Source organism: Oreochromis niloticus, linkage group LG2 (genome assembly GCF_001858045.2).
Source record: "Oreochromis niloticus isolate F11D_XX linkage group LG2, O_niloticus_UMD_NMBU, whole genome shotgun sequence".
Classification (NCBI taxonomy): Eukaryota; Metazoa; Chordata; class Actinopteri; order Cichliformes; family Cichlidae; genus Oreochromis; species Oreochromis niloticus.
Genome location: NC_031966.2, coordinates 19,843,247 through 19,856,046, shown reverse-complemented (window position 1 = coordinate 19,856,046; position 12,800 = coordinate 19,843,247). Strand labels below are relative to the sequence as shown.

General features: G+C 39.1%; 1 protein-coding gene across 2 annotated transcripts in view; it reads left to right on the top strand.

Moving 5' to 3' along the window:
• inppl1b (inositol polyphosphate phosphatase-like 1b) overlaps window positions 1-12,800 on the top strand; it is a 17,811-nt gene extending 5,011 nt beyond the window's left edge. The window contains exons 4-27 of one of the 2 annotated variants that reach the window (XM_013271365.3): window positions 59-179; window positions 625-765; window positions 1,320-1,407; window positions 1,516-1,593; window positions 1,902-2,039; window positions 2,187-2,301; window positions 2,436-2,536; window positions 2,615-2,717; window positions 2,827-3,023; window positions 4,184-4,301; window positions 4,467-4,563; window positions 4,668-4,806; window positions 4,955-5,054; window positions 5,220-5,308; window positions 6,422-6,503; window positions 6,793-6,882; window positions 6,975-7,088; window positions 7,170-7,258; window positions 7,350-7,437; window positions 7,628-7,780; window positions 8,193-8,274; window positions 9,707-10,493; window positions 10,569-10,699; window positions 12,009-12,800. In XM_013271365.3, the coding sequence (XP_013126819.1) occupies window positions 59-179; window positions 625-765; window positions 1,320-1,407; window positions 1,516-1,593; window positions 1,902-2,039; window positions 2,187-2,301; window positions 2,436-2,536; window positions 2,615-2,717; window positions 2,827-3,023; window positions 4,184-4,301; window positions 4,467-4,563; window positions 4,668-4,806; window positions 4,955-5,054; window positions 5,220-5,308; window positions 6,422-6,503; window positions 6,793-6,882; window positions 6,975-7,088; window positions 7,170-7,258; window positions 7,350-7,437; window positions 7,628-7,780; window positions 8,193-8,274; window positions 9,707-10,493; window positions 10,569-10,699; window positions 12,009-12,102 (3,335 nt within the window). In that variant the 3' untranslated portion in view covers window positions 12,103-12,800. The remainder of the gene's footprint in view (window positions 1-58; window positions 180-624; window positions 766-1,319; window positions 1,408-1,515; window positions 1,594-1,901; window positions 2,040-2,186; window positions 2,302-2,435; window positions 2,537-2,614; window positions 2,718-2,826; window positions 3,024-4,183; window positions 4,302-4,466; window positions 4,564-4,667; window positions 4,807-4,954; window positions 5,055-5,219; window positions 5,309-6,421; window positions 6,504-6,792; window positions 6,883-6,974; window positions 7,089-7,169; window positions 7,259-7,349; window positions 7,438-7,627; window positions 7,781-8,192; window positions 8,275-9,706; window positions 10,494-10,568; window positions 10,700-12,008) is intronic. The other variant, XM_005467457.4, reaches the window with a different exon arrangement.

Below are 12,800 nucleotides of genomic sequence, written 5' to 3'. Positions count from 1 at the left end.
GTCTAGATCCTTCGCTCTGCGCTGTAATGTTCAAATGTTGTGTTTTGCGTATGCACAGATGATGAGAAGCCAACTTCTGCTCCAGCGTCTGTCGGCACAGTACCTTTCACAGGCTCCCCAGCAAAAGCAGCCCCTCATGCCCTGTTTCTCGATAAGTTGCAAGAGCTAAACACGTCCAGGTATATTTATTAAATAATTCCATTGCCAAAAATACACCTATTTCATAGATATTCCTTGCACAGTTAATGTTATAAATTATTAGCCCTTTTTAATAAGAAGTGTCCATATTTGATATTACTGCATCACATAAAGTCACATGCATGAATGTGGTTGCTTACAAACGTATGCTGTATATTAATTTCTATTTTCACGTTAATATGATTGCATCTAATCAACACTTTTATTAGCTTATGCACCTGTTGGCGATCAAGCGTAGCAACTATTTGTGAAGCACTTCCCTCTTTCGACTTTTTTGCCCTATTAATAAACTGTGCTGATATACTGTCTGCTCTGTGTTAAACCTCTGCTCTTAGCCTACTCTGTTTCTCTCATATTCACTACAAAAAAGAAACGGCTTTCATGCTTTATACAATATAATCTGATTTTTCCTCGTTTATTTAATAGTACTGCAGGTGATGTGATTGGCCTGTTGAATGACTACCTCTTCAGTGAGCTTCCTCTTGACATTGAGAATGTGCATAAGGGGGCAACAACACTATGCCACCTCAAACGCACTCTGGGTGCTGCCTGCCAAGGCCTCAACAGGTTAGCATCATTTTACACTTGATTTCAGTGCTGAGCTTTTGACCAGTTGTAGCAGCCTGCAGTGTATGGACTGTTATTGCCACACGCAAGGTGTCACTGTGTGCTATATGCAGGATATACACTAATTCACTTAAATAGACTTAATTTTTGATTCAGTTCTTTAAAATTTACATATGTGTGAGACCGATTAGGAAAGCATTAGCACTATTGCCTCACAAGGAGGTTCTGGGTTTGAATCTACTGCAGGTCCACTGGGGCCTTTCTGTGGAGTTCATATGTTCTTCTTGTACCTGTGTGGGTTCTCTTGTGGTAAACCAGCTTTCTCCTGCAGTTCATAGACATTGTTATTAGGTTAATGGTAATGTTAAATTGTCTACAGGTGTGATTTTGAGACTGAGCGATCTTACTCTCTGTTAGCCCTGTGATAGACATTCCCAGGGTTTACCCCACCTTTCGGGATAGGCTCCAGCTTCCTCATGACCCTGAATTGGATAAGAAGTTAAGAACAGATGAATAATGGGTAAATTAAAATCGTGCATTTATTTATTCAACAGTGAGATTGATCTGACTCTCTCAAGTCTGGAGACCCTGGCCAAAGTTTTTGACCATCCTAGCTGCTCCTTAACACCCCTCAAGGCACAGGTACAATACAAACCATATATTATGTTTTTTTTCTTAACATTATACACTAAATGTAGTAGACATCCATATAGACAAACTAATTGAGTGCTTTTTTTTATTGTCAACAAGGGTTCAGACATGGATATAGAGAACCTGTTGTGTAAGATCTCAGCTTTGGTCAGTCTCCTTTCTTCTTTGGAGAAAAAGGTACGTTTACGATAAAAATAAAACTTCTGCTGTGGAGCTGAAAAAGGTCTAACACTCGAAAATTCATTCATATACTTCTTACATGGGCAATAAAGCTACATAACTAAGAATTAAAATGCTTTAACAAACTACCAGGGAGCTCTTTTTGTTAGGCTTTATCCTTTCCAAAGTTTACCTTTAGTCACAGCGTTCGGTTAAGTGATAATAACGTGTTAACAATGACAAATTAAAACAAATCCTTTTTTTTCCTGATAGACAGCACAAGTTATACATTGCAACAATGCATTTGATATCATTTTCCCATAAAGGTATTAAAAGCTTTACAAGATGCTGTGACTAATCACAACCTGGCAGTGCAGCCCAACCCACCCCCTCCTGAACCAACACCGACCTGTGTAACGCCCGCAAAGAGCAATGCCCGGCAGCTGCCAGTCTACTCCTTTCAGGTAAACTAGAGTGAAAAAAAGCCTCAAGTTTTACGGCCATCAAAAATCTATAGTTTTTCAGTTACATGCCGTCTTTTAAAGAGACGACTGACAGCAAGACAACTGAACTCATCTCTGACCTTAAATGTATTGATATCTATTTTTCAGGTGAAGATGTTGAGGTATGGCAGACAAACTGTTTCTGTGGATGTGGACGCAGGAGTGTTGCTCTTTGACAAGAAGACTGGCTCGTTTGGTATAGAAAGAGTCTCACATGACAGAAGTAAGGAAATCTTTGCTTTGTTTCCTAACTATTTACAGTGGCTAAAACATATCTCTTGAAAGCAAAACTATTGTTTAATAATTATTATATGTATGTGTTACTTTATTATTTACAGTTTTTTCCCTGTTTATCAGTCCTTCAGATTGTCAAGTTTCAGAGCAGTCCAGCCAAGGTACGCATGATGGTTGACAGCCACCACAGCACACCGCGGGAGATGACGTTTGAGAGTGCACGGGTAAGGCGCGATACTGAAGTTTTTTATTTACTGGAATCTGCTGTTTCTCCCATCGTAATTCATTGTCATTTCTTTTAGAAATGCGACGCGTTCTGCCAGCTCCTCCAGCTGATGAAAACCAGGCACTCTCAGCGGAGTGAACCTGATGTGATCTCCGTTTTTGTTGGCACCTGGAATATGGGTAAACATTAAAACACAATGGGAGTCTTTTTTCACAGCCAGACAGCATTGTGCTGAGTTATTGTTAGGTGATCATTTTAACTCTGATTTCTTCTGTTTTAATTGTACAGGTGGCTCCCCTCCTCCTCGAAGTCTACAGTCGTGGGTGACCTGCTGCGGTTTGGGACATACCCCTGATGACTCAACCGCCTTGCTTCCTCATGACATCTACGCCTTAGGGACTCAGGAAAACCCCCAGGGGGAAAGAGAGTGGACAGAACACATCAAAGCGACCCTTCGCAGCTATACTCACATCGATTTCAAACAAGTAGGAGTCCTTTTCTCAGTTTTCTTCTCAGCTGAATTCTGTGATTCCTATGGCTAAATATGGAGTAAATAAATCTAAATCCATCACATGTAAATGTAGAGAGATGGGTTGTCTTGACGCATGTTAAATCATCCAGGTAAGCAAATCCCAAAAAGTTGATTCTGTTCATCTGTTCATCAGTGACTTCTTCAGTCTCAGAGAAGTCACTTGGATGACTGACGAAATGTTTCACCCACTGAAAACGCTACGTCCAGATGAATTAAATAAGAGGTTGATTGAATTTATACATTAAAGTTTGTTAATTGTCATAGAACTGTAATCAGTACTTCAACAATCAGAGGCAAGGTCCACTAATAGGATAAACTGAAGAGCTTTATTTCACAGTCAGCTCATGAGTTGTTCTGCACAACAGCATTTTAATTATCTTTTATTTATTATTTACATACATAACATCACATTATATCCATGTCCTGCATGTATAGTTTTATATAATTAGGTTATTAAAACTAAATTAAAAAAAATTAAAACCGATTTGCAGTTTTCTAAAAGCTCCTTACAGAAATCATGTGCATACATCTAAAAGAATCATCCAGCTATTAAAACATTTATCTTTACAAATCTCCACATATGTAATTTTATATTATTCTGTTTGAATTTTATACAAACGTTGAGTTCACGTGCTATAATACCTTTGATCTGACCAGAAATATTTCAAAAGTGAGACTTACATTAAAAAAAAGTAGTCCTACAATTTACTGTACAGGTTAAATGAATATCAATATCAATCTTCTGCCATGTTCTACAATTGGGTCAGCTCTGTCATTCAAATTTCACAGATTTTGTATTTTAAGTTCATGTAAATCAGTGCTTAATTCTTCCTATGGCATATACAATTAAAACAATAACACTTTAGAATTTTAAAGGGCAATAACGCTTATGTAAAAGCCCAATTATTAATATATATACATGACTAAGTGCAAGGGAACACGCATCTTGTTTCATACAGTAAAAATGTTTAAACAGGAACATTTTTAACAACAACAGGCTCTAAAAATAAAGCATTTCACTCCAGAGTTTGCCTTTTTGGAAATGGTTAAATAATTGTTTTGACTGGTTGGAAACAGTAATGCAGTATTACAATGTGGGGTATTGTCCTGTAGGTGGCAGTGCAGTCCCTCTGGAATATAAGGCTGGCCGTGTTTGTAAAGCCTGAGCATGAGAGTCGCATCAGCCATGTGAACACAGCCAGCGTGAAGACTGGCTTGGGGAACACATTGGGTAGGTTGCTCTGCATGATCTCACCATCACAAGTGCACACAGAGCAAATACAGTAAATATACAGCATCAAGGAAGCAAAGACCCCAAAAATCTGTGCATGATTTTACAAGAACAAGATGTTTCATTAACCTTTAGATTTAAGGTTGACTGCTTCTATTGTTTCAGGTAACAAGGGAGCTGTTGGGGTCTCCTTCCACTTCAATGGAACGTCTTTTGGGTTCGTCAACTGCCACCTGACGTCTGGAAGTGACAAAGTCCTGAGGTGCATTCTCCAAATGTGTTTAGAAACTGTGTGTGCTCTGGTCACTTCTTGCTCTTTTAAAAATACTTTTTATTTTGTTGTATCTCTTTTTGTTTAATGTCCAGGAGGAACCAGAACTTTGTGGACATCCTCAGGCTGCTGTCTCTGGGTGACAAACAGCTCTTTGCTTTTGACATAAGCCTGCGCTTCACCCATCTATTCTGGTGTGGAGACCTCAACTACAGGCTTGACCTGGACGTACAGGTCAGACTGACGCTGCTTATTTCTTTGTTCTCCTGTTTTTTAACATACTGAGTGATTTAGCACACTTGAGGTTTTTCCTAATAGTACATGTGAAATAACAATTATTTGTGACATCCTATACACTGATGTCACTGCTTACTAACTCCAGGACATCCTGAAGCATGTATCCAAAAGGGAATTTGAGGAGCTAATGTGCGCAGACCAGCTGACCCAAGAGAGACACAAAAGAAAAGCCTTTCTCTATTTCAGTGAGTTTCAGTTTTGCCTTGTTTTATATTGAAAGTCCAGTATTATATCTGCACGCATTGTGAAAAATGCTGAAATGCAATTTCGTAATAGCAACGGTATGAGCTCATTATGTGCTACACTGACTTTTCTTATTCTTCTCACTTTCTTTCTTTATCATGGTTAAGAGGAAGAGAAGATAGCATTTCCACCCACCTATCGGTATGAACGTGGCTCTAGAGATTGCTACCTATGGCAAAAGTACAAGACCTCAGGGGTGAGCTTGCTTTCTTTTTTCTTTCTTTCTGAAAAACAGGGGGAATGTATAAAAAAACAGCACACAACAGATGACACATCTCGAAAATAAAAACAATATTTATAGTTCGCAAAAATTGGGAATAACTTCTGAAGTTGTTATCAATACTAATGGCATGTTGCTAGACGTCTCATTGTCTGTAACGGTGCCTCCGGTGGTTGTTACTTCATTCTGGAACTGGATTAGCACATGTGCTTTACATGAAGCTGACTTTTTGTTTCACTGTGTATTTTTTTTTGAGAATGAAAAGATGTAGTAAAAGTGTGTGCAAACAATAATACAATACAATACAACTTTCTTTATATAGCACATTTAAAACCGAAGGCACACCAAAGTGCTTCACAACAAGGTTAAAACAGAAGATATAAGATAAAAGGCTATAACAGAGTACAAAGAACCCCCAAAAAGTACAGACAAAATAAGAAATAAAACATTTGAGCATAGTTTAGAAGATAAAATTACTGGGTATTCATAAATATAAGGTGGGGGTATTTATACAGTGGAACATTAGTAGAAGATAAATAACACAAGGGTAAAATATAGGGGATGTGCACTAACTAACTGAAAACGCTCGGTCAAACAGGTAAGTTTTTAACTGAGATTTAAATGAATAAATAAAATCAGAGGCGCGAATAGCAGCAGGAAGATTGTTCCAGAGGCTCGGGGCTGCCAGGGCAAAAGCACGGTCACCTCTGGTCCAGACCTTTTCAGGGCTGGATCCAAATCACCCAAAAATCAAATTTAAATCATTCACGTATGTAAATAATAAGAAATGATAAGATAAGAAAAGACCCCTGAAACATTCTAAATATATAGTCATTAAGACGAGTTATTTGTTACTTTTTTTGTAACTTAATCCTCTTTAAAGGGTCTGAAGTGCTTTGGTGATTGACACTAGCTGACCCACTGTCTAAAAATAGGAGGCTAAGCATTAAACTCCTTTCTAGAACGTGAACGTTTGGCATAACAGAAATCCTTCAGAGCGCACACTATGAATACGTATATGAATTTCATTTTTACGCAGACCAATACAATGCACTGTTGATTATTTTATGGCTAAATGTATTTCTGTAGGTGCGAGTCAATGTACCATCATGGTGTGACAGGATTCTGTGGAAGTCCTACCCAGAGACGCACATCACCTGCACTGCATACGGTAAGTCATGCAGACTGCTGCGGTGATGACCAGTCACCTATCGCCCAATAAAGTGAACGTTTGTGGGCCATTCTCAAAGCAACAGTCATTTCCTATCTTTAAGCCACACTTCTATTTTGACAAACTCAAGTGTTGAAACAAAACATATACTGGATATTATTTTGACACACTCCTTCAAATATGATTAACAGCTCATGTGCTTTACCACAAAGTCATGCTGCTGTAGCAACAGCACACAGAGATATTTAGTGCGGCTTTTTAAGTTGTGCAATATATGATCTCTTACCAGGTTGCACAGATGACATCTTCACAAGTGATCATTCACCTGTTTTTGCCACATATCAAGTGGGAGTGACATCACAGTCCACCTCCAAAACAGGTGCTGTCATGGTTGTTGCCGCCCTTTGGACATAAGCACTTTGACAGAATGTCTTCGTGAAATGAACAGTACAATATTTTCAATTCAAACAGATTCAAATTCCAGCACGGAGAGGGCCTGGATTATTCTCGAAGGTATTGAGGCGATTGTGAAGACGGCGAGCAAGGCAAAGTTCTTCATTGAATTTCATTCCTTGTGCCTTGAAGGTATGGTTTCATATCAGTAAGTGATTTTTTTGTGAAGCATTATGCACCAGAGTCATTTATCTTTAGTATTTCTCTTTGCAGAGACGCGACGTTCAAGTGAGAATGACTCACAGAGCTGTGACGTTCCTGGGTTTCTCAGACTCGCCTGGTCCTTCAAACAACTACCAAAGGTCAGACATTCAGACTATTGGGAGATGGCTAAAAATATAAGTTATCTAATTTATTTTTTTAACTTGTGTTTCTCTTTGTGTCCTATTATAGCTCCTTCCAGTTATGTCTGAGATGGATTATCTTCAAGATCAACACGTACTGCTGTCTGTGAAGTCATGTGATGGGTTTGAATCATACGGTTGGTCACTGAGCAAGTTTATAAAATGTCCCTTCATGACTGTAGCATTGCTAACCAGTGGCTTCAAAGACCCAACTATGCAATAGTGTTTTTTATTAAATGTACTATAATCTTGCAAACATCTCGTGTCAGATAAGCAAAGTTTTACTTGATCTAACGAGCATTTTTATAATAAATATCTTTGCCATAGGTGAATGCTGTGTGGCTCTGCGCTCCGTCACGGGTGCATCTGACCAGTTTGAGACTTTTCTGAGTCACCGAGGTGAGGAAATGGGCTCCATACGCGGACGTGTCAGAGTTCATGTACCCAAGGACAAGCAAGCAACGCGGGAGAAGATCTATGGTGGGTCACATGAAACTGGTCTTCTTTTAATCTCTGCCTTGCTTGCACTATCACTTCCCACTAAACCTTCATCTTCATCCTCTGTCACTTTCTTTGACTCCTGTGAGTTTCACATTGCTTCCTCTATTTGGTTCCTCAATGATCCCTGGCTTGGCTTTACACTTGCTGGTATCTATCGGCTGCTTCCTCTTTTGGCTCCCGATTGACTGACCCTGACCAGATGCATCCTGAGACAGGACAGATGGGTATTATGCCGTCAGGTCAGGCACAACACACACAAACACCACTATGCTGTGTGATTGCAAACTGGCAACAGCCTTTGGCCTAATCACCCCAAACAGACTTAGTTTTGTAAGTCCATTTTGTATACTAGAAAATGAGATTTTCATTTCCTGTGATTTGACTTTTCCAGAGTGCTTCAGTATTGAGAAAGATCATAAAGGCTCTGGTAGGGGACACATGTCTCCTGCGGTGACACGGATCCCTGTAACCAGGTGAGGACAGCGTCATTTGTCAAGAAAAGGGGCTCGTGACATTTTCTGGGACAGACGTTGTACAAATGATTTGTGGATGTGAGCACATTTTGTCTATATTTTTCCATACTATCATGCTTACATTTAGATTCACATTCCACTGTATACACTTATTTTAGAGAATTTTTTGAGAGATTCTCAGAAATTTGTTTCCCATCTAACTGGCATAGATGTTGAAATGTACTACTTTAATTACTTTAATCTGAATGTCTGAAAACGTACGTTTCCCAATCTCTGGCATCTGATGGCACAAATTTCCCAAGACTAGAATACATTTTTGGCATTCTAAAGTGCAGCATCATTGAGAAACTTTGCTGGTTAGTTAAATACATGCAGATGGGCTTTTCTTGTTGAAGGCATTGTGATATGAAAGCCATATATCTTTAGTTGACTCTGTCAGAAACTATTAGAAACTGCTGTGCAGGTCTTTGGCTGGGATTACACTTGCTTTCAGACACAGATGCCATCTAACATCACGGCCAAATTGTTAATCTCGTGCTTTTTCCAAGTTTGAAGTCTGCTTGGGTGAATTATGTGTAGTTTGTGGTATGCAGAGTAAGGTATGTGTAAGTAAGCCCTTATGGGCACTTCACATGCTGGTGTTTTAGCTACTGCACCCCTTTACACTTGAGGATCCACCGGAATATGACTCATTGATGACGTCTTGTGCCTATGTTACATTCTGCGAAAAATGCATGAGTCCTTAATGCAGACTCCAGGTGGAAAATATAAAACTAATGACTACGTGAATGTAGAGTCTGCAGCTGCCTGCATACACGTCTGTAAGTGAGTATAATCCTGGCTTAAACACAGAGCCAAGATTGTTGGAGATGTGGCGTAAGCCAAGCCAAGTCATGGATGTACACCCCCACCCACCCCCACCCCACCCCAACTCAACCAAATAAAGAAAAAAGTTGACAAACTTTAAAAAAAATTGTCGGTAATTATTATAATTAATATGAATTAAAAATATAAAATGCTTTATTCTTTGTCAGTTTGGTTAAATTTGTTTACACATTGAGCATGAAAAGATAGTGATGCATTGGTTTATTAAACCAGTACCTCTTCTTTGAAGTACTGGTTTAATAAAAAATAAAATATGATTTTAATAAAATCATATGGCATCCTTATATGATTCAGTTGCTTTCACAAAGTATACAGTAATACCTCATCTGAACTTCTTAAATCTTACTCCAGTCACCTTTTACCGATGTTATAATAATAAAAATAAAACTTATTTTAACTGAAAGGAGCTAACTCATTCTGGGAACTGAAACAAAACTCTAAGAAATATTGCAAAGCTGTGTAGCTGATGAGTGAGAATTGAGGATGACAGTTACTTTTGTATGTGCTTGAGTTAGCTTAATTCAGGGCTTTTTTTAATTCATTGCAGGTCCTCAGCTGCTCCCGCCAAACTAAATCCAAGCAGCTACACCAATCCCGCTTACTACATCTTTGAAGGCGTGTCCGTGCCACATAGGGTGGAAGATGCGCTTCCCCATCGAAGGGATCCTCAGGTGATCTGGTCTGGTAATGAGGCTTTGCAGCTCCCAAAAGTCTCAGGGAGGCATGGCTTTGACAGCAGACCCGGCCGCAGATCAGACTTTACAGAAATTGAAATTCCAGCCATGCTGTCCCAGTATTTGACAACCAGTGACCTTCATGCATCCCAATCCCACTCTTCTTATCAGCTCTTTCCAGCCAAAAACCCATCTCCCATACCTCCACCGTCACGTAAAGCCATTTCACATTGCCAAGAACAGACTTCACCACCCACAGGCAAATATCAAAGTAAAAATATTGTTCAGGACTCCCTACAGCCTGAAGTCAGTGTAAAGAACTTGTATATGAATCACTCAGCAATCATGAGGGAAAAGGTGAGAAGGGATCAACATCAGCTTCTTCCAGAAAGGACCAACCCTATCAAAGCAGCTAAGGCACCATCAGCTCTCCCCTACACTCACACACAGTGTCAGGCCACTGCTTCCTGGATAGTGGATCATCAGCCCCCTGGACCTACAGGAGACAACTCACTCACTGCTTTGCAAATTGCCAAATCCCTCAGCGAAGTTGACTTTTTCCCCATAGAGCAGAGAGGCCCATCTATACCCTACCAGAGGACGAATTATAGAAATGGCCCTTCCATGCATGGAGATAGAGGATGCAGCTGGGAGAAAGAGGTAGGCGTGATCTTGCTTTCAAAGACAAAGATATAAGGTCCGATTTTTGTTAACTAAATAAATAATCCAATATAGTTTATCTCACTGCAGGTGTCAACCCTGCAAGGCGCACCAGAGACTGTGCAGGAACTTCTTAGTACTCTGGGCCTTCAAAAATACACCCTGGGACTTAGCCTCAATGGTTGGGATGATCTGGATTATTTCAGGTAACATTAATTTTGATATTTATGTAAGATCATCATGAGTATAACGCAAGTGTATCAGTCCAGAAGGATATATGTCTCGCTCCTGGAGTGACTCCATGTTGCTCCACTCTGTGTGTGGGGAGGGGCACGCAGACATGTTTTTCTAATTATCTGTGAGGATATTTATTGACATTAATGCATTTTTCTTCATTTTAACTATCACAAATAAGTGGCAACCCTTATTATAATCATAACCTAATTCTAATTGTAAACACAAAGCTTGATTTTAACCATCAAACAGGCATTTAAAGTGGCGAGGAAAAATGTATGGGCAAGCCAGAAAGCTACAACTTTATAAAATGTAATCAGGAAGTTGAGATGCTCACAAAAAGCTGGATAAGTATAACTTTATTCTCTGTTTTTGCTTTTATCTATTTATTGTTTTAATCTCTTAATTCCTGTGGCCAATGATTAAAATCACGCAGACATAAACATTTGAGAATGCCGCATACAAATTCAGTCTGCCCGTTCTTCACAGACAGTTTGAAAAAGGACAACGACACACAAACATACTGTTAGTTTATCCTCATAGCTGTCCAGTTTCCAGAACAGTACTTTAAATGCTTGATTGCCTGTATGCCATGCATTTAGGGGAGTAATAGTAAATGTGTAAATTCAAAACAAAACACTTTCAGTTTTTCCAAACACGCTTTGATAAACAATTATAAAGATAGGAACAAGTAGAAAAAAAGCTCATGTGAGTGAAAGGTCATTTCAACACACTTTTCTGGGAGGCCACAATGAGCAGTGAAGAGGAACTAAGGGGATGGGCATCTTTTCTGAGGCATTGTGCTTCTTGGAAACATATAGTTCACTTTAATGTAAACTCATATGTCATATGTCAACACTGGTACCACTGAATCATGTTTTTTTCCCCCACTACTTTCGATCTTGCTTGTCTTTTTTCTTCACAATGGAACTTGGTTTCTGTGAAATCTGCACATGTGAAATGCGTAATACAAACATTATGACATTCTTACTTAATTCTTTATGAGCACGTGATTTCTTGTTTGTGTCACAGTTGTTTCTTCTTTCAGTTGCATTGTAGGAATCTTATCCCAGTAGGAGATTTTGTAACTAAATAAAACTTTTGCACGAGACTTTTTTGACTCAACAGCTTTGCAATAACTGCAGATAGAGTGCAAACTTACAGTGGATGCACATTAGAAGCAGACCTTTCCATTACTGGTTAAAAAGAAGGAAAAACTGTGAGCAAGTATGACGATCTGTGTCTGATGCTGGAATATTAAATGTATCTTTAACTCTACAGTGGCATCACTGAGGAGGATCTGTGCGCTGCAGGAGTAATGAATGCTTCACACCGACGCAGGATTCTCGAGAATCTGCCCAGGACCTGGAACTGAAATAGAGAAACGGGCAACGTTAATGGTACAAAATATCATAATTCACTCCGTTACAACTGGAAGAACTGTTAGAAGTAAAAGTAAGACAGGCTGATAGCTGGACATTACAACAGCCCTGTCAACTTTTCATTTATTACATCAGTACTGTAACAATAGATTATGTGTGTCAACACAGCAAACAGAACACAGGAAGCATGCGTTGCACAATCTGCTTGATTCTTCTATCCATGTTGCCAGATCAAAAAAGAGCGTGATGTTATCCATGGAAGTCCTTGGTAGGCATCTCTCATTACTGACACGTATACAAATATTGCTTTGTGGTATTAAGGTCTCATTGATTTTTTTGTCAGTGAATTCTAAATGACTATAATATTATAGTCTTTTAATTGCCAGTGTTCATAAAAGGTTATTGTTTTATTTTCCACTTTCATCCCTTCTGCTGTCTGTTTCCGTTACACTGCTATTAATGAGCCTGGGCCTGAGCTTTTAAAAGCACCTCTATTAAACCCACGAAGCATAAAATCTATCTGTATCTACTGGAAGTTCATCTGGAAAGCTGATACAAAAAGGCCTGCCATATGTCATTTTGTTTACTGTCTATACTGTTATTATCCTGCCACTTAATCTGTAATATGCCCACTGTGCATGGTTCATGCAGTTTTTATAAAGTGGATAAAGCAACTCTTGACTATCACCAA